Source organism: Gobio gobio (genome assembly GCF_949357685.1).
Source record: "Gobio gobio genome assembly, chromosome: 2".
In the NCBI taxonomy this organism is placed as follows: Eukaryota; Metazoa; Chordata; class Actinopteri; order Cypriniformes; family Gobionidae; genus Gobio; species Gobio gobio.
In genome coordinates this window covers 58,414,991-58,436,183 of record NC_137098.1, presented here as the reverse complement: position 1 = coordinate 58,436,183, position 21,193 = coordinate 58,414,991, and the positions used below count along the sequence as shown (strand labels likewise).

Sequence of the window (21,193 nt, the reverse complement as noted above, 5' to 3'; positions counted from 1 at the left end):
CTGCCTAAATCCCCCAGTATCAGTAACCTGACTACACTACGAGCCCCGCTTTAAGCCCACGGCTCAGTCGGGGAACCATAGATCGCTCGGGCTGTAAGTCCAACACCTGGTGCCACCATTTTAAAGTTCCCTAAACTAAAATTACCAAATCACCAGGGACACATAACACTCACACAGGTCTCAGTAGGAGTCCAAAATCTGAACAAAAAGCCAGTTAACCTGCTCTAGTCACTATTTGTGAATGACAAAGAAAAAGAAGCAACAATATCTATTATTAAACCTTGATGTGGAGTTCATCCTGAACCGTTCATGCTACGGACATGAATTATGCCTTAAATCTTGTGACTTTTATCTGATGGATAATCTGATGCAGTCGGTGGGATCTTGACTAGTATTCAACCACCTAGTTTTTTTGGTAACCACTCTACCAAAAACATTAAACAAAATAAGGAATATTACTTACTTACCATGGTAAGTTCTTGTAAGGGTTAAGGGCCTGCTCTACTGTCAGTTTGTCAAATTATGATGAAGCTACAATATGCGAGGAATGTCGGCGCGCTTAAAATAACGGGATTGGATGTCTCAAATTCAATATTTTCCAGCAGTTATCAAGCGTACGCAATAATCTGGAAGTGGTAGAGAGAAGAGATCATTTCTTTCTCTGGTTCTGTGAGGTCTTTTTTCCCCACACACTATCAATCACTCTATGCTCAGATAAGGGGTGAGAGAGACAGATATTATGAACGGCTCAGGATTACTCTCACAGCATATAAGAACAGTGGAAGAGGATAAGCGTGTTCGTGTGCGAGTACGAGCGAGCGCCGGAGCAAGTGCCTGTGGATGGAGGGGGATTTTCACATTATCGTACAGAACTGGACGTGGGCTAAGGGCGCTGGGCCAACACAAACGAGAGAAGAGCCTGGCGCCTGCACCACCAGCCCCGTTTGAGCCACAGAGAAATATTTACCCAACACAGCCAAACTCTCACAGGGTCCAGACTAACGTTGAATACACTCGAGTAAACTTCGGATCGAGCAAAAAGCAAAAACATTCAAGATCTGGATGATTTTATATTAGGCTGTTTTTGTCAACCTTTGAAACTTGGTATCGCAGTAATTCTACTAACATTGGCTTCATAAGATCAATTTTATTAGGGGTGTAACGGTACACAAAACTGACGGTTCGGTACGTACCTCGGTTTTGAAGTCACGGTTCGGTACAGCAGTTTTACAAAATTACTTTTTATTAATTTTTATTAAACAGTGGTTTATTGAAAAAATTCTGTCTGTCCTTAAATTAATTCAATTATAATAAAAGTTTATTGAAGATAATGCTATAAACTATATAGGAAGCCCTTACTCACACATTAATATTAAAGGTTAACAACAGAGCCTAAATTCAGTTGCTATCTATTTTTAGGTATAATAATCAACACTCAAATAACACAGTGCGCAAACATGTAAACTTCACATCAGGCAGTTTTTGCAATAACTTCTAAATCTGATTATAAAATAGTTTTCTCCAATTCGCTGTTGAAATATAATCATTTATACACAGTGACTGTCATTTTCATGACAGGTTTATTTAAACATAGCCAACATGAAATAAACAAGACATCACTAACAGGTTAAGTAGAATATAATTAATATAACGGCTAATATTGTGCATATATTAGGTGAAAGAATTGATTTCTCTAGTGAATATAATTCTGTGGACACTGAATGACTGCCTGAGGTAAATGTGATGCTACATGACATTGTTTAGTTTACAAGCAGTTATATTGACGTCTTTCCGCCGTTGAAACACTGATTGAGCGATTACACCACATATGATATGTGACAGTAAGTTGTAATGTATCCTCAACACACCTTCAGATGTTCTCTCATGTTTATTCTTTAGGAAGAGATGATCGCACGTGAACGCTATCATATATGAACTTGTGAAGGTGATCAGTCACGCCACATTAAAGAGCGTCAAAACGGCATTTATTGTTTGAATTTCGTGATAAAATGGACTGAATACTTAATATGTGTGGGAACTTGGATTGAAGTGAGTTCCTCGCTTAAAACAAGCCTACTATTAACTTTTAAAGATTGCATTCGGAAACCGTTCGGTACACACATGCACCGAACCAAAAGCCCCGTGAATTCGTGTACCGTTACACCCCTAATATTATATATATTGATCTTATGAAGCCAATGTTAGTACAATTTTGTCATATTTCTGTCATATTAACTAAAATCAGAAACATTTCTAAAATATATGAATACGTTAGAACATTTTATTTAATAGTCATAAAATTAGGATATGTAAACTTGCTATTGCAATTAAATAATTATATAACTATTATACATTTTATTATATTATAATATATTATTGTTTTTAATTAAAATTGTATTATATATATACACATACACACACATACATTTAAATATGATATATATATATATATATATATATATATATATATATATATATATATATATATATATATATATATATATATATATATATATATATATATATATATATATATATATACATACATATCATAATATATTTGTGTACTGTGTATAATTATTATTTATATATAAATACACACACATTCATGTATATATTTAAGAAATATTTGCGTGTATACTGTATATACTTTTATATCATTTATAATATACATAAATATCAATGTTTTATATATAAATATAATACATTTTTCTTACATGTATACATGCTTGTGTGTGTATTTACTGTATATATAAATAATAATTATACACAGTACACACACATATATTACGTAAACACAAACTTTTATTTTGGATGCGATTAATCACGATTCATCTTTTGACAGCTCTAATTTATACTGATCTATACACACAACTTGCTAATTTCCATGCATTTTGAAATGCACTAACCAAAAGAAGATTTCCAATCGATTGCCAATAAAAATCCACTGATCAGTTCAAATATTAACATACTCATAACAATAAATGTGCCAATTTTCAAGTTACGTAGGCAAGAATACACTGTAAAAGCCATTAACATGGTTTTAAATACTGTTTTTATTGCTTTTTAAACTGCAAAATCTGTCGTAGCTTGGCATCTTGCAGGCAAATACTTATTGTGCCCACAACAAAAACATGCCAGAAATATTCTTCTGAAGTTTAAAGGGATTGAATCTCATAAGCGAGTATAAGGGTATGTCAAAACCCCTAGGGAGTGGTGCTGGTCTTACGCCCAGATTGACTACCATAAGGACTCACCCCATCTGAACTGTATCACGTGATCATTACGGCAACAACACTGGCAGACGGGTCAGGCCTTGAGGGGGATTACTGCTAGCATGAAGCTTTAAAAAGCCAGACAGACACCCCCACCCTTCTCCTTAAAACCTGAGTACCATGACCCCTCAATATGGCTTTCACTCATTGTGCCCCATCTGAAGGCATTCATCAACCCTTCAACCCTCCAAAAATATCCAATAGGACACCAGCGGCTCGACGATTGTTTGAAATGGCGTAAAAGGTCAATCGATAATTGAATCCAACCGTTTAATCTGATTCACGGAAATGAATCAAACTTACTAACTTCACATTCAACTTAACACTCTCATAACTTACAGTCCAGTACAACAAGGATCGCGAAAGTAGTCTACTGACACAAACGTTTTATGAAATTCTACCTGAAAACTGAAGCTTTTTAATTACTTTTGAATTTCTTTGGTTTGTATTTGCATACGGACCTTGGTCTATGAAAGTGGATGTGAAAGTCTTTTTATCTTGATTCATATTTTCTTGAAATCCTTTTATTTCAAAGGTTTTATCGTGTTGTGTGGGTTTGTTTATGGAAGTGGTTCTCTGGGGTCAGGCAAGGGTTTGATCTCAGGGAGCAGACAAAAGCATCAGGATGTTCCTGAACAAAAGGCCACTTCCTGAAAGATGTCTGGGTTCTCAGTCGCTATACACACAGGAGCTTGCCAGAGTAAGAAAGACAAATACACATTTATAGCATTTGAACCTTTATCATTACATCTATATTTGGTTCTAAGTTAGCCATAAGTAACTTAATTTGCTTATAACAAAATACTTTTCATTCTCCCAACGAAGAATAAAATCAAGTACACTACCGTTCAAAAAGGTGTGTTTCACACTGGTACATTTCAAACAGATATTTCTAAGAATCTGATTGAAGACAGAAGAATTGGACTGGGATGCTGGCCTAGCGCCATTGTGCATGTTGTGTATGTGTGGCCTAGAGTAGACGGACAGGTTTATAGTTCCGCTGCAGAATCTCATGCTCTTTGTCTTTAGACTCCAGCACAAAGCATACTTCGATTTTTACACATACACGATGGTCCAAGTACAGTGTGCGTGGCTCATATTTCATTGCCAGAATATTATGTGCCGCCTAATTTTTGTAAATTGCATGTACTTTGTACACACAGGCCTGGGCTACGCGTTTGACTGTACGCACATGCTAGCGTATACTTTGGGCTTAAAGGTGCAGTATGTAATATTGACAGCTAGTGGTTGAAATGGGTATTGCAGTCCAAATTCAAAATATTGGAGAAATATAGACGTGAAGCTTAGGGCTGCTCGATTATGGAAAAAATCATAAATCACGAATATTTTGGTCAATATTGAAATCACGATTATGTAACACGATTATTTCACATGACTTTGGGAATGTGTTGCATTTATTAAAAAGACACCTTTCAACAATTCAATTGAAATTGTAACATTTGTTGTACTTTTTGAACTATTAAAATAAATAATATAACATATATTCAAATCAAAGTACAAAAGTATTCAAGTAAAAATGATAACCACAAATAAATAAGATCAACAATATGGTTCGGCTAGATATGCTTTTCAGGTTTTTCAGGTACGTCTAACATTAGTTTTCAGGTACAGAAATGTATCAAATGTAAAATAACATTGCATATTTGAGTGCATAAATTAAAGATTAATCCTATTAAACTTACAAAAGCTATTCAATCAAGAGCGGTGAGTGATGTCCTTGTCTTTTGTTGTTTGACATTAAACAGACAGCAGTAAAGGCTACTGCCCCTTTAAGACCTAATGCTCGGGTATGCGTCGTCTTTATCGACTGTATAACGTTTACTTAAGGCATATACAGACTATGTCTGCTAGGATACTCATCAAGATGGACGTTGACATACGTTTTGTGTGAGTTTGTCCGTTCAAGAGCAAGACTTGAAAGAGAACTCAATATTTGCGCGCTGTGAGACGTGTGCGCGCTTTCGGATGAGTGGACAGAAACACATTTTCTCACAGCGCGCGCTAATTCTCATTCGCGTCTTCTGGCACTAAACCCGGGGTGATGACGGCGAAAATGACTGGTCATATTCAAACATACGGCAGCACTCGCATGCATTGAACAAAGTTAACAGAGAGAGAATTATTTGAAAACTATGAATGAAAAAAAAGGACGTTTACACGGCACCCCTGCTCTTGTCAGTTTTTGTTTCTTTATTAGATTGTCATAGGTCACTCTGTGTTTAATTTTCAAGTGGTTAAACAAATTCGTGGTGTTCCCTTGCGTTGCAGCCACTACCATGTAGCAAATCTTGCACGTAGCATGTTTCTGCTCGTCGTCTAATTCCTCGAAGCCAAACTGTTCCCAGACAACGGAGTTGGTTTGGCCTTTTTTGCTCACCAAACGCTGCTGTAACTGCCCTCCTTCTGCCATCTTTACTCGCGCCGAGTTTTTAAATTCCAGCGGATGATATGCACACGAGTAACAAGACTCACGACCTGAGAGAGTTTGTGGCTTCGGGAGGGGCGGATGTGCGCGTGCGCGTTTCATTCAGAACGCAAGACAAAATAAGAGTGTTCTTGCAAAACTGAACATGCCAAAATAATAATTTTTTCTTGATTGTACTATTTTGGTGATCGTTGGGAGCCAAAATCGAAATCGAAATTCAATTAATTGCACAGCCCTAGTGAAGCTCATGCTGGTTGCCAGTTTGAGGACATGCAACAGGAGCGGGTGCAATTGTCAATGGAAGGCGACAAGCCTTACACTGTAAGTTGATGAGTTTTAATATGCCTCAGTCTGGATATAGAGCTTTATAGATGGATGCTAAGGCTTTTTAGGTCGGTAGAATTTGCGATCTCTGACCCAGTTAATTTGCTAGCTTCCATGGCTGCAAAAATGAGTTTTCCGCCAACTGGCAACTAGTGGTGTTGAAATACTATTGGGTAAATTGGCAATGGGCGGAATTACACAGACCAAAACAAAATCAGACATTCCGACATGGAACACAGCAACACGCATCTCAAAGTAGAATAACTGGCTATAGAATTGCTTTTTCGGAGAAACGAGTATGTGAACTTAGGACTTTTTCATAAATCTCTCTAAACATATGGTATTTTTCAACCACGTATCAGTCAACCACGACCTAAAATCAAGGAATTTAAAGGAACACTCCACTATTTTTGAAAATAGGTTCAGTTTCCAACTCCCCTAGAGTTAAACAGTTGAGTTTTACCGTTTTCTAATCCATTCAGCCGATCTCCGGCTCTGGCGGTAGCACTTTTAGCATAGCTTAGCATAGATCATTAAATCAGATTAGACCGTTAGCATCTCGCTCAAAAATGACCAAAGAGTTTCGATATTTTACTGAAAACCATTCTGATTTTCACTTTACATTTAACAGACACTGTTCATGCAATACTACAAAATAAAACCATCTGTTTTATATCTCTGACCATTTCAAGAACAAGATCCTGGTGTGAAGATGTATTTAATTCCCGAAGCATGTCTGCACATGATGTCTTCTCATCAATACAGCCACTGCCACTGCATCAGCGCTTTCTGATTTCCTTTCCACATTTCTCCTTTTTCTGACACATGTCCTCATGCTCTCTCCCTTTCCAGCCCTTCCTCTGTCACCGATTGCCTCCATGTCTCAAAGTGTGTCATTACTGTCTCCATCTGTCCATCAAGCTAGCTTTATGGATATCTTTCTTTTCTTTTAGACCTCTTTCTCTCCGTTTTCACTCTCGGGAATGAGTCAGCAGCGCTTGAGGCGAACGGCTGGTCTGCAGTCACGGTATTCTTCAGTGAGCTTCGGACTTATGTTACAGATTCAATGGTGTGACAATATGGTAATACAAATTAGCCGGCTTCTCATATTTCTCGGCCAGATGAGCCGCACGCCGCACCAGGGCCACCCAAAGCTTTCATAGTGAGACCTCACGCTGCTGGTCAGACTGACCTCCTCGCGGCCATCTGTGTGTGTGTGTGTGTGTGCTGAGTTATCACAGTATCCACCCGCTGGCCCCCTTCCCCCCGTTTCCCACAAGACCCCACGCTGTCACAACAGACATTTAGCAGCTTTCACGCTAAAGGGCCACAGGGGGCTTCCTTCCTTCCTTCTCCACTTCCTCCCTCTGTTTTCCGCTTCCCCACTGTCTGCTTCGCTACATTTTTGTGGGATGCCCTCTACTACGCCCTCTTTAACTCCATTTCACAGCTAATTATAGACAAAAACAAGACAGCACAAGAGGTGAATCTTACAATGGCTCTTAAGAGGGGAAAAACACAGAGGAAAACAAAGACTAGGGGGCAAGACACAAAAATAGAAAATGCCAGGAAGCATTAAAGATGTTGTGCGGGATAATTATAGTTCAGGGCCATTTTATCTTTTTAGATGGATGCTGAGGAAACAGGAAGTAGGGCAGAGGTGCAGTTAAATAGGCTGCCCAATAGAGTGAATTCCCACAGCAGCGCTAGAAAAACACACAGGTTCCAAGAGGATCAGAGCATCCGAGGAAATTCAAACACACAGGGATGGAGTATGGGAATGACGCAGAGGTGCTTTCTCAGGCCGTCTTGTTTACTAGTTTGCAGAGGCACAATCACAGACACTACATCACAAAAGCTTTTTGAAGTTAATTTGAATTCAAAATGTCAGGTTTACTTTATTTACATTCTTAATGCATGTCCCTGTGTGCATTCTGAAGAAATTCAGTGATATTTGGGAAAAAAAAGGAAAGTTTTATTCAGCAAGGATGCATCCATAGACTGCAGAAGTGTCATTTTCTGGCAGCATGTAGGCTCCGCCCGCAAAACATGTCATCGCTGTCAATACCCAAATGGTCTATTAAAGGTGCACTGTGTAAATTTAAGCAGCATCTTACGGTGAGGTTGCGAATTGCAACCACCCACCGCTCACCCCTCCCTTTCAAAGCACATAGAGAAGCTACGGTGGCTGACACAGGACAAAAATCTCGTCGTCTGAGACAGCAGAGAGTAACTAGCGCTCTGTAGAGAAGTTTGTCCGTTTAGGGCTACTGTAGAAACTTGGCGGCGCAAAATGGCGACTCACGTGTGTGTAGATAGAAATGGCTCATTCTAAGGTAATAAAAACATAATGGTACATTATGTAAGGTCTTTATACACCACTGAAAACATAGTTATGTATATTATATTGCATTTACTACACACTGCACCTTTAAGCAGCACAACTGTTTTCAACATCTACAATCTCAAAAAAAAAAAAAAAGTGAAATGTAAAGATGTAAATGTAAAATAATTTTAAAAAAGCACCAAATCAGCTTATTAGAAAGATTCCAGAAGGATCATGTGACACTGACTGGGGTAATAATTCAGCTTTGCCTCACAAGAATACATTTTAAAACACATAAAATATACATTTTAAAAAATTGTAAAAATATTTCACAATATTACAGTTTTTACTGTATTTTTGATCAAATAACTGCAGCCTTGGTGAGCATAAGAGACTTCTTTAAAAGAAACATTATAAAATATCTTTCTGAATTACCAGTATAAAGATAAAATTACATAAATAATCTTTCATCAAAATCTAAGAATTTTCACCACCAGAAATTGCATATATTTTCTGCTGATGTAGCCAATATTGACCAATAATGTCCAACCCTAAAAATCAAATACTGGTGGATAATATCTAGGTATACACATTACAGAGGTTTAAATGTGTTGTGAATGTCGTCACTGCCATCACAAACACAAATACAACTGACATAAACAAGTCTGGCCAATCTACTCACAATATTTACTCACTAATGGAAAAAAATTAAAACACTGATACAAATTATGTTAATCAATACATTTGTAAAATATATATGATGCCAAACAATGATAAACAAACATATATCTCTATAAACGGAGTATAAGATGATGATGATGATGATATATACAGAAAACAATGCCAACAGACATCATTCTGAATATCAAATTACTGTCAACAATTAGCCCCTCTGGTTAAATTCAGTGATTTTAAATCGCAAAAGAGCAGGAGGAACTTACCATGGTGCGCCGTATATTCGAAATCCCTTGACGGTGACATCAGAGTCCTGCAGGTAAACACAGTTTGTCAGGAGAGACTGAACATTGTCAAAGTCCTCGGGTTTCAACTTGGACACGGAGGGAAAGCGATAGTAATCCTGCTTGACCAGCTCCGTCATGAAATCCTTATCGAAGGTCAGCTCATGATTCCCAGCGATCACAACTTTAAACTCATATGGTAGGCCGCCTGCAACAACAAACAAATTCATACATGTTAAATCAGAACTGTAAATCTTCCATAAATACATTTTTATATTTCACACAAAAACGAATTATGGCAAGTAAACTGTTTATATTAATAAATGTATATATATAAATATTATATATTTATAAATTTATATATATATATTGATCTATATATGACATAGCATTCATTGTAAGTACTGTTAAAAAATAGTTGATCACATTCAACTTTTTAAGTTAACAACTGATCCACTTCAGTCAAAAAAAATGATAATATACATGCTGGGAACTGGCACAACATTGTTAAATGTAAAATTTGTTCAGATAACTCAATTGGTAAAGTTTGGACAACAGTTGGTCAAGTTTTGGACAAATAATTGAGAATTACTCATTAGATGAACAAAAGTATTTAAGTTGATTTTAACTGGAGCAAATTAGTTGAGTGTGAAACTTAAAAAGTTGAATGTGATAGGTTTTTTGTAAAGATTTTGTATTAGATTTTTTTTAAAGTTAGCTCAACTTTATGAGAACCGTGACGATATACAATACATACGCTTACATTTTAACAATAGACCCTTTTCACAGACTGTGATGACGCGTTTTAACGGTCATCAATATCGTAAATCCTGCAAAGGTTGTTGTATTTTCTTTATTTTTTTATGTATGTACATTCATAACAGTAATACTTTGTATATTACTTTTGCATCAAATTACAAAAAACAAGTTACCGCTGCTGTGAGAGTGTTTCTAATACAGTGCCTATGGGAGTGATGGTAAAAATTGACATCTTTCTCTCTTTTCACTGCCGTTATCATCTCACTCTATTTTTTCCCCTCTTTTTAAAAGTTGTGAAATCACTATTGTGGAGTTTTTCTTTTGCTATTTGAGCAAATGGGAACAAAAAATATATATTTAATGTATACTCTCATTCACCACTATAAAAGTTAACCCAACTATGACGACTTCCGCTCTCAGAAACCTGGAAATGTGAAAAGGGCCTATAGCTGTGTAAGCTAACAATGTTATGTGACCACAGAGAAATCTAATTGGTCCTGTTAGAAATCCTGCACCCCCATAACTGCAAGTTAAACATCTTCTGATTGGCTGAAATCTCATCAAGTTGCAGACAGATTTAAATACGAAAATTAAAAAAACTCTGCTGAAGTTCATGTGAGGTTATTGTAATCCTGAAGAAAAGTCAGATAATGAAAAACAGGACTCTGCAAGTGGAAACAGGCCATTACAACTAAACATACACCAAGATATCTTTCTTTACCTCTCTATTCACGCTACTGTCTATACAACGGCTGATGTATTACTTTTTTCTGGACAACTTTGGCTGGATACTGACTTTCAGAAAAACATCTCAGAAATACTTTAAAGTCACAGACGTAGTTACGCTATGCGTCTGCCATTATGGCCTTTCTTTTCCATTCTATAGAAAGAACAGCCATCCTGAAAAGCACCAAACATTCATTAAAAGTCACGGTCGCTGCATTTTCAAGAGGCTATTCCTCTTTCTCTTTCTCTTCTCAGCCTCCATCCTCACAGCATAGCTCTTTTGTGCTGGTACATCGGGATAATGCAACAAGGGAAGTTGTTCTTTATAGAACTCAAACAAAGAGTGCGCTCTCGCTATATGTCAATCCTCAGACTCAGGAAAAAACACACACAGACCATCTCTCAGTGATTGCATAACACATATGGAATGCTTCAGAAGAACAAAAATATTTCACCTACCAAAATTCAGATGAAACAAGACGCTTTTCAGACAGGGCACAAAGCAAAATGGGACTGAAAATGCAAAAGCCAAAATTAAAAAAGCAAAAAGCGAATCCGGTATGCTCAGAAGCTCTATAAAATAATATGTTTGAAGGTACTCTTTGCAGACCCCTTTTTAAAATGTTACTTTCTACTAAAAAATAGCCAGTTTAATAAATGCTTTCTAGCAGTTTGAATCGGATGTGTCTTTTTTGGGAAACAATAAAAGCCAATTAAATTTGGAACTGTAAAGGCATCAGAAAGGAGCAAAACACTTGACCGAAGTATAAAGAAAATAAAAAGATAAACTGATTTAAAAGTAAACACTTTCCCGGCAGTTTAATTTACTTTCTAGCTCCTTCCATGCGCTCTGCACAATATAGACTGGGATATATCATAAATCCCAGTCTAATCTAATAACAGGAGCCCATCTTTCAGCTCCGCGGACCGCAGTCAGCCAAACGCCATCGCGGATCCATTTACATGGAGCTTTCCAGTCGCACAAAACCGAATCACAAACCCCCGGCGGACGAGCTTCGTGCCAGCCTCTCTCCGGCAGAAAAAGGCCTAGAATGCAATTACCTCCCCACCGACTGCATCTTCTGCGTCCCCGCAGGGATTTTTACAACATTTTATTGCCATCAAAATGTATTTTTCGAAGAGGACTGTGGGTATAAACTCTGTTTATTACTTTGAAGAAGCTGAGGAGGAACATATGGGAAGGTATGTGGAGTATGGGAAACTGCTTAAAGTCAAAGGGATTTGGGTTTAGCCTCAATGTTTGAATTTGATTTACATCAGAGGACCGGCGCGGGGCACAGTTTGGCAATCGCTGTGCGTAATGAATGTAAATCAAATTAGTGAAAATAAACTACACACCGTAAACATCTGAAACTGAAGGATGGCTGGTAGGGAACATGTGTATTTTGTTGAAAACGGAGCAGCGCAATCACATTCGTCAAGTTTTTCGAAGCGCCGCTGCAAAAAAACATGTGGGATTTGATGAATAGAATTAAAAACAATGAGCACATGGCACCAGAAAGCCCAACAGCACAAATCACTAAAAGATCAATCATAAATTAAAGGAACAGTACACCCAAAGAAATGAAAAAACTCATTATTTACTCGCCATCATGTTGTTTTTCCAAACTAGAATGTCTTCTTTCATTTTACACAAAATTAGCATTTTAAAAGAATATCCTGGTCCTTCTTTTCATGTAATGGAATGTATCAGGCTCCAAAAAGGCAAGCATCATAAAAAATCTTCTGGAACAGAACAGAATGTACTGTAAGTTGTTATTCACAAAGCCTGATTTGTGAAGAACTCATTCTTTCGAGTCAGGTGTTGCTAATGAATCAGTTTATTTTATTCTGAATCATTCATGAATCGGACCGATTAATATTTTACACAAAACAATTAAGTTATGACAAGTAAAAGATTTAGAAGAGGTATTTCATGCCACTGTGTAATTCTACGTAATGTGTCACTAAAATGGTAGCAACAATGACAATATCAAATGATAATATTTATAAGTTACAAAAATATATTTATATATCAATTGTGTCATTTATACATTATAAATTAATTCATGATTTCATCAAACATTTTAATTTGACGTGCAGTAACAGAAGGGAGTATTATGAGCTATTTTACAACAGCTTTGAACGTGTCCGTTCAGATTTTAGAGTCTGAACTCTTATCTTTTCTATCTTTATTTTTTTATAAAACGTAATCAAGTTCTTGAGAGAAATACCAATGGCTGATTCATAAATGAGACATTCTTTTGTTGATGTTTCAAATGAATCTGTTGTTTTGATTCACAATGCCTGTCCTAAAAATGATTCCGACAGATTTGGTTCGAGTTCAGCTCAGTCGATGTTCTGGTCACAGTAGTTAAAAGGTCACTGGAGAGTAAGGGTGGGCGATATACCGATAGACATGACAGTAGATATTTGTCAACAGGTAGAGATTTAGGACTATCATCTCTATCGCGGTTACGCTCACATGATGCTGCTGCGCTGTGTCGTCACGAAAGCTTATCGTTTTAATTCATTTTAAGCCTTGCAGTTTAAAAACAATTGATTTTAAACTATTTAAGTGCAATAAGCAGCGAAAGAGAACTCATTTCGGCATATGCGCACAATGTCTGAGAGATGTCTGCTCGTACAGTGTGTGAGTATTAGGGCTGGGTATCGATTCAGATGTTCCAATTCGATTTGATTTAGATTCACAAGCTCTCAAATTGATTCGATTTCGATTCTCGATTTGATTTCGATTCTCGATTCAACTCAATGAATATAGATTTAATACAAATACTATATTTATACAAAAGAACAGTGAACAACTTTACAAGTGGGTAGGCTAATTAAAAAGAAATTAAGAGCCACAAAATTGTATATTAAACTCTCTTTATTTTAGGTATTCTTGGGTACATTAAAACAGAACCCATCTCTAAATTTCAAATGCATACAATTATGTTAAATAAAATACAATTTTGATGCAACTTTATTCTAAAAAAATGTATCTGAGAAGCATTTTATAAAAAAATGTTTAATGGATATTTTGATATATTTATTCTAAATCATAAAAAGGATATTGGATGATTTTCAGCAATTTTCAGTAAAGGACAAGCTTTTCTTGCGATTTTGCAGACCGTCATTCAGACTCTGTCCGTTTTTATGGAGGCTTTTTCCTCCAGGGCTTTGATTTGTGCCCCGATGGTGCATTATATTTCATCACTATCTCTGTTATTTGCGTGCCTTCCTTAGTTGTGATTGCCATTCGATGTTATCTTTTCACCAAGCATATGCGATACCGGATCGACTGGAAACCCCCGGACGGAGAATAGTGGCATAGTGCTCAGGGGGGACGGATCGAACAAGACAAGTTGAAACTTTACCCGGCTATATCTCGGAAACGTGCCGGCGAAACCGTCTGTAATTTGGGTCGATCGTAGTGCCTGACGAGGCCTTTCGAGGATTGAGGCTGTAACCGGGAATGGGTGCTTTCTTTGCGGGCTTTGCATCATCGCTCGTTACTTTTCATACACGAGAAGCCGCTCATACCGGGACACAAGTTAGTTGCCGTGGTAATGAACAATACCTTAACGTGCTGACTTATGTGGACTAACTTTTATTTGAGGAAATCTGTTTATAATATAAGCTATTAGGTTTGAATTATTGGTCCTGCGCGGTCTATTGACTTGATTTTTATATGTCTATAATGGCTAACGTAGGCTATGTGCTTAAGTGAACGCTCAAGTTTAATGATCATAATGCAAGGCAAGCATTCGCATGTATGTGATCTATTTTAGCGGTTGTGTGCTCGGCTGTTCTTGCAACGTCTGGGTGATGTTTCATCATCAAATGGTTCTGCAGATTTGTAGCATTTCACCTCGGCATTACAAATGTCAAAACACCGGAAGCCACCGTTTAACCAGTGAATGAAGGAATGACAGGCGCGCCTCTCGCTCCTTTGTAACATCGCGCAAGGCCAATAAGAGGGTGACATCTAGCGGATTTACGTTAATCTTATGTTCAATGTTTGCGGAAATAAATATGGGGGAAAAAAATCGATTGGTGGCCTTTGAGAATCGATTTTGAATCGACCACATTTAAAAAAACGATTAATCGAAAAATCAATTTTTTTTGCCCAGCCCTAGTGAGTATTGTACAAAGTTATTTTTGGCGCCTTATTGGGCTTGAATGGTTAAATACACACACGTAGGGCCAGATTTACTACCTCTTTTGGCATTAACTAACTACTGTTAGGATTTACTAAAGACACACAGTGAAAAATTAGCACTGAAAAGGCATGGAAAGTCACGCAACGCAATTTACTAAGGTTTGCGCTAGTCAATTTACTGGCATTTGCGCCATTATTTAATGCCCAAAAAAGCATGTCTTAAACCAGACGCTAATTTGCACTGCTCTTGGTAGATTACGTTGGTCATTGTGGAAATGATCTGTAAATGTTCTTTGATTTGCGCGTCATCAATATATCACACACAAAACTTCCCACTCCCATCTACGTTTTTTTGGGATTGCGCTCTCGGCTAATTTGCCCTGTTTAGTAAATCTGTCCCTTAATGTGTCAAAATGCACATCTTTGCAAGTATCCTCATAAACGTTTATGTCTAAGTGAACGTAACAGTTGAGAAAGAAACCACATGTGTATCAGTATATTACAACAGTATTTTAGGTCTTAAAGTGACAGCAGCCTAATACTTGCAGTCATCTGTGCCATTAATGTTAATCTCATTGCTCTTGACTGAATTGCTTTTGTAACTTTAAGAATAAATGTATATTTATTTTACACAATGCAGTGTTTTTTGAAAGATTTGATTACTTTATACAATCTATGTAGTGCCTATTTATAGGCCTATCTACTGCTTGAAGTTTTTCAGGCAGGTCTATTTCATTTGTATCCTGGTTGTAGCTTTTTTTTTTTTTGTCTTATTGCTTGTAATTAATTTCTTTGTTCCAATTTTATCATTGACTGTTTACTTGTCTTCAGTGAGCTTATTAGTTTTTTAGTTTACTTATGTTAGTTAGGCAAGTATTAGTCTTTTTGTGAAATTGGTGATGAGATTTATGAAATTTCAATGGTATCAAAAATGTTGATATAACAAAAATTTCATTTAAAGCAAAAATAACTATATTGTGATATATTTTGTTATTGTGACATAAGATTTTGGTCATATCGCCCACCCCTACTGGAGAGGTAGATTTTTAAAAAAGCAAATAACAGCTTACATTTTGGCCACTACTTTAAGATACTTTTATGATGCGTATGTGTCCTTTGAAAAGCCTACTGTAAAGAGCGGGCAGGATATTCTTCAGAAATATAAACCTTTCTTGTTTCCTGTTTTCCTTTCCTGTTTCAAAAGTAATAAAGGTTTGCAATGATGTGAGGATGAGTGAATAACAACAGAATTGTCATTTTAAGGTGAACCAGTCCTTTATCCCAGCATGGATTGTTTAAAACCATGCAAACACTTTCTTATGCCGCCCTCACAACATTGCAAAACAAAGGAACAAAGCTGATCTATTTGACATGGGATATATTGGCTGTCCTCCATTGATCAAAGAAATAAACAGTGAACTCAGACAAACGAAGTCAAGACCTAGAAAATCTCCTTATTTATGGAGCACAGATCCATGTTTGCATCCACGAATCCCGTGTGGAGAAGCACAGGTCAGATCTCACGGGCAAGATATCGAGCAGAAATGAACTTTAGTAAAGAAACCTCATTCCCACCGAACGATTCCTGAGAATCGATCCCACTTATCAACAAAACCGTGATCAATGACAACGATTAGCGGCTGGGCTTTCTTGCCAGAAAAACAAACAAAATCCAGCTACGCTTGAAGAAAATGCATGGTAAATGAAGCAAATGCAAAAGAGAGGGGGGGGGGGGGGGGATGACAAATCCAGCAGTACTTAAAAGGTCTAATATAAACAACACCAATTTCCCCTTGCAAGTTTAATTTATAAAGGCCCTTTATGTTTTTGTTTTTTTTCTCTTGTATAATTTGTCTCCCACTGCTTATGAACAAAGTAGCGACCTTGGAAAGAAATGCAAGCATTTATATTAAGGAACTACGGAAAATATAACCGGAATGCTTTGGCTTGGATAATGAAAACATAAAAGATCAGTTTTCCCGAAGATCCACTACAGGCTCATCTGAGCATCGTTCTATGGCTTCGTCAAAAGCCTTATATAAACTACTCCATCATCACGCCATGTTCGAGGGAACAATTTGTTTTAAACTGACTAAACTCTTATATCCAAACATGTTTTTGACAGAAGACAGCTTTCAGCCATCATGAGATCAGCACCCAGCTGTGTGTTTACAGCAAAAAGCGATGATGTGAAAAATTATTTCATCGTCAGTTTTCCTCTGGGACGTGAATAAAAAGAAAGTCTGAGCATTCTCTGACCACCAGGCACTTCAAAAGCTACTGGTGTCACATGCCGGATACGGAAAAAAGTGCCGTCAAGTACGTTGATAGATGGAGGGATGGAAAGACTGCTGACAGCTCTCTCCGTTTCATCCCTTATGATGCACTATTTCAACCGTGTGTGACAAGAGAGCATGCATGGATGGAATGACGAAGCGAAGGACAAACTGACAGCCTGTGACATCAAAAATTGAGCACCTGCAAGTACAAATACAAGTGCCAGGGAAGCTACTTTGTAATTGCATCTTGCCAAGATTACTTATAATTAATTAAGTAGCTAAACTATAGTAAAAATTCATTAGATATGCTACAAGCTACTAGTTTCAAAACTATGCGCCCTATTTTAACGGTCTTGGCGCAGATGAACTTAGGACATGTCCGAATTCACTTTCGCTAGTTTAATGATGAAAAAAAAAAATGGTCGGTGCGCCAGGCGCATGGTCCAAAAAGGGTTGGATCTAGTCTCTTAATGAATCAGGAGTGTGTTTTGGGCATAACGTGCAATAAACCAATCAGAGTCTCATCTCCCATTCCCATTAAAAGCCAGTTGTGCTTGCACCATGTCGGATTTGCTATTTATATGGCCGCTTCACTTAAGAGGAATCTTTTATTTTTCATATTTGGCATGTTTGTGTGCTGCCGTGCATCCCTGTGTGTGTAATAAGCAGAGTGCACACACGCTGTGCACCCGTCTGAAGTCGCATATTACTAAAGTGGCCTTTAAATAACACACAAAATACTAAGGGTAGACCAGTTTTTTGTTGGTCAATGGTGCAGTCGATTTCAGTTGCGCCAACAATGCACCTGAACACACCTCGTTTTCAGGCCTCATTGCCCATGGGTGAACAGATGGGCGCGTGTGCATTTGCTATTTAAGCAACTGCAAGTATTAGTCCTGCTGAAACTAGCAAAAAAAACTTGTGTCGCGCCTGGCATTGCATTGCGCCAGATGTATGACAGGGCCCGATATTTTAACTAAATTCTCATAAAAAGCAGAGCAGTTTTGGGCTACAAAACTGAGGATCTGAATGCAAACAAAATAGTAACTAATGAAACCTAAAAACATTGCATTGAAAACAATGGCAGTATTTAACTTAATAAATTGCAATATTATAAAAAGGCATGTGGTGTTTGCGTCAGACAGAGTTATGGCACACACGGAGATGAGAATGGTATGTATGGACTTATCTAACTCTGGGGGATACGGTGAATAAGCTAAAGTCCCAAAAAGTCGGCGTATTCCTTTAACCAAAAGAGTAGCTGAACTGAAAGAGGAAATGTAGCGCCTATTGTGAGAATACAACAGTATATTTGCGGTCGAACACAATTATGTACGACAAAGTTTGCGTAGCTGGAAGTGTCTGTGTTCATATTCTTGTTTGGAATATACACAATAATGAGACGCAAAAACAGCTTAACTACAAATCACACTTGCGATTTTAGCGTAGCACTTTTTACTTGTATTTAGTTGCTCTCAACTAGGCTTGCTACGATAGTCGGTGTTGCCGGTGTTCAGACTCAACACCGGTTACATCACTAGCCCACCGTGGCACCGCCCCACCGTCGTTTTGATTTTTTCAATAAAATAAAATATAAAATAATTTAGTTCAATTAGAGAACAATACAAATAAAAACTGAATGTGTTTGCTTAATATAGTATGATCCGACTGTGAGTCTCAGCAGCGGCAGGAGTCATTCAACAGATTTCATTCATCAGAGAGTGACTGAGATGATCGCGGAAGATTTGGTTTCAAAGCAAAACATAAAAGCGCCTATTTAAGGGAGTTTGTCAGTTGTGTTTTTCATTAAAAATAATGGGCTAATGAACCCACAATTCAAGCAACCCGCCACCGAATTGGCGCTAATTCAAAACCGAGAGTAAAATGTGCACGGCTGAACTAGTGAACTGATTGAGAAGCACCCATGGCCTCACAGAACACGTATTTAGGGACGAACTGTCATTCATTCATGGCCTCACAAAGGGCGCATTTACAGACGAGCTGTCATTCACGGTGTGTGCGCACTGGCACGTTTTCAGTTCAGTTTTCAGTTGCGTTATGAAAGCCAGAGCGGCCGTGTGCATGTTACTTTCGGTTAGATAGAATTAGTGATTTAAAAGCCCCCGCCGGTGATACCAGTATTACTGGTGTTGTCACATGTCGATTAAACGATGGGAAAATGTCCTCACCGTCACATCCCTACTCTCAGCATTGAATAGTTGTTGTGCATGGCTCATGTCGAGAGGCCAAATGGATACACATACACATGACAATGCACCAGGCTCGCTGGTCTGAAGGTCAGCGGTGTGAGCGGCTCCACGGGGGTCAATGTGACCACTTTATGGCTGCATCAGGTGCCAACATCCCAAACCCTCGGCCTGGGACTCCCTGGCGCCAATAGAGCTCTCTATGTCAGAGTCGGCATCCGTTTGATTTAATCACATGGGTTTTGGTCTACACCTCAACCAAAGCACAGGATCAAAAAGGATTTGGGGTGCAGGATTTACAACACACACATTCAAAACAATACAGAAACTCCCTAAACTACATTTCAAGGAACCAATCGAATGTCAAATAAAAATATCCCAATTTATAACCATGCTATACCATTGTACTGTTTGGAGTACCTTGAATTAACACTTAAATGAACACAAATATGAAAATCATTCAGTACCCTGGTATATAGTTTCACTATCAGATACCATCATAAAAAAAATTGTACCATAGTATATAGCCTAATGTCCATAGAACACACAGTTCTTGTAAAGAGTGGTAAATAGATATATTCTGTATTTAAAATGCTCATCAGTAAACAACATACCATATAAAAGTAGCTTCCATTAAAGCTAAATATAAACTCAAATAACCCACTTCGACTTTCGAACCGAAATGCAAACACATTAAAAGACGAATCTCCTAGAATAAAATAAGATTTGGTTTAAATGGAGTGCACTACAAAAAAAACAAGACATATGCAAATTTCAAACTATAAAACCATGCATGCATGCTAACACACACTACATAACTAGCCTTTGTGTGTGATACTCTCGCTGTACTACATCTCAAAATAATAAGAGCACGTCATGCATCAAGGGCCTCCAAACAGACATATTAACAAGAGTTATGAAAGTCAGGACTGATATTTCAATCTCAAATCTATCAATCTCGCAGTGTGTCACAGTAAGAACGTCCGTGACGGCCACGTGCCTACAAGCTGGGGCTTTTTTCAAAAACAAATCATGCATTTGTCTGTTTGTTTTTGACAGGAAACATACTTTTGCAATAGCTATTGACAGGTGGTTATTTAACATACTGCTAATTAGCAGACAACCCCCCCATAAATCGCAACTTATGCTAAGGTTTCCTAAAAACCTAAGTGTAATATTTATTACCAATCTGTGTAGAATGTGAATGCTAAACATGAGCAAAATTGCAAGAAATAGAAAGAAAGCAAGATATAACTGAAGATTGTGAATATCACAATTTTTAGATTCATTTATTTATTCTATCTATAGAATAAATAAATGAAGCTAAAAATTGTGATATTCACAATCCTCAGTTATTTCTTCATCTGTATTCTACATCATTTTCTCAGAGGATTGTTCCTACACATAAAACCATGTTGAATTTAACCCTACATAAATAAGCATAATTAGTTGCTAATGAAGTACCCATTGCTCTCCTATGAATCTGTAATTAGAATGTCATGTAGAAAATACTAAATAATTCTCACACCATGTCTACATCAAATAAAAAGAAAAAAAAGATCACACTGATTATAATCAACAGAGCTGTCTTTCCCGCCACTATTGTCCTAATCCATCAGGAAGAGAAAAAAAAAAGGTATTTATTAAGAAATAGAAATATATTTTTCTGCAATTAATTTTTACGTATGTATTTTTAGTTTCTAATCATATATACAGTTGTGTTGTAA

The 21,193-nt window shown here is 37.4% G+C and overlaps 1 protein-coding gene across 1 annotated transcript in view; it reads right to left on the bottom strand.

Annotated features, from left to right (window-relative positions):
• mpped2a (metallophosphoesterase domain containing 2a) overlaps positions 1-21,193 on the bottom strand; it is a 77,210-nt gene that overhangs the window by 33,434 nt on the left and 22,583 nt on the right. The window contains exon 4 of the mRNA XM_079802451.1: positions 9,313-9,538. Within this exon, the coding sequence (XP_079658577.1) occupies positions 9,313-9,538 (226 nt within the window). The remainder of the gene's footprint in view (positions 1-9,312; positions 9,539-21,193) is intronic.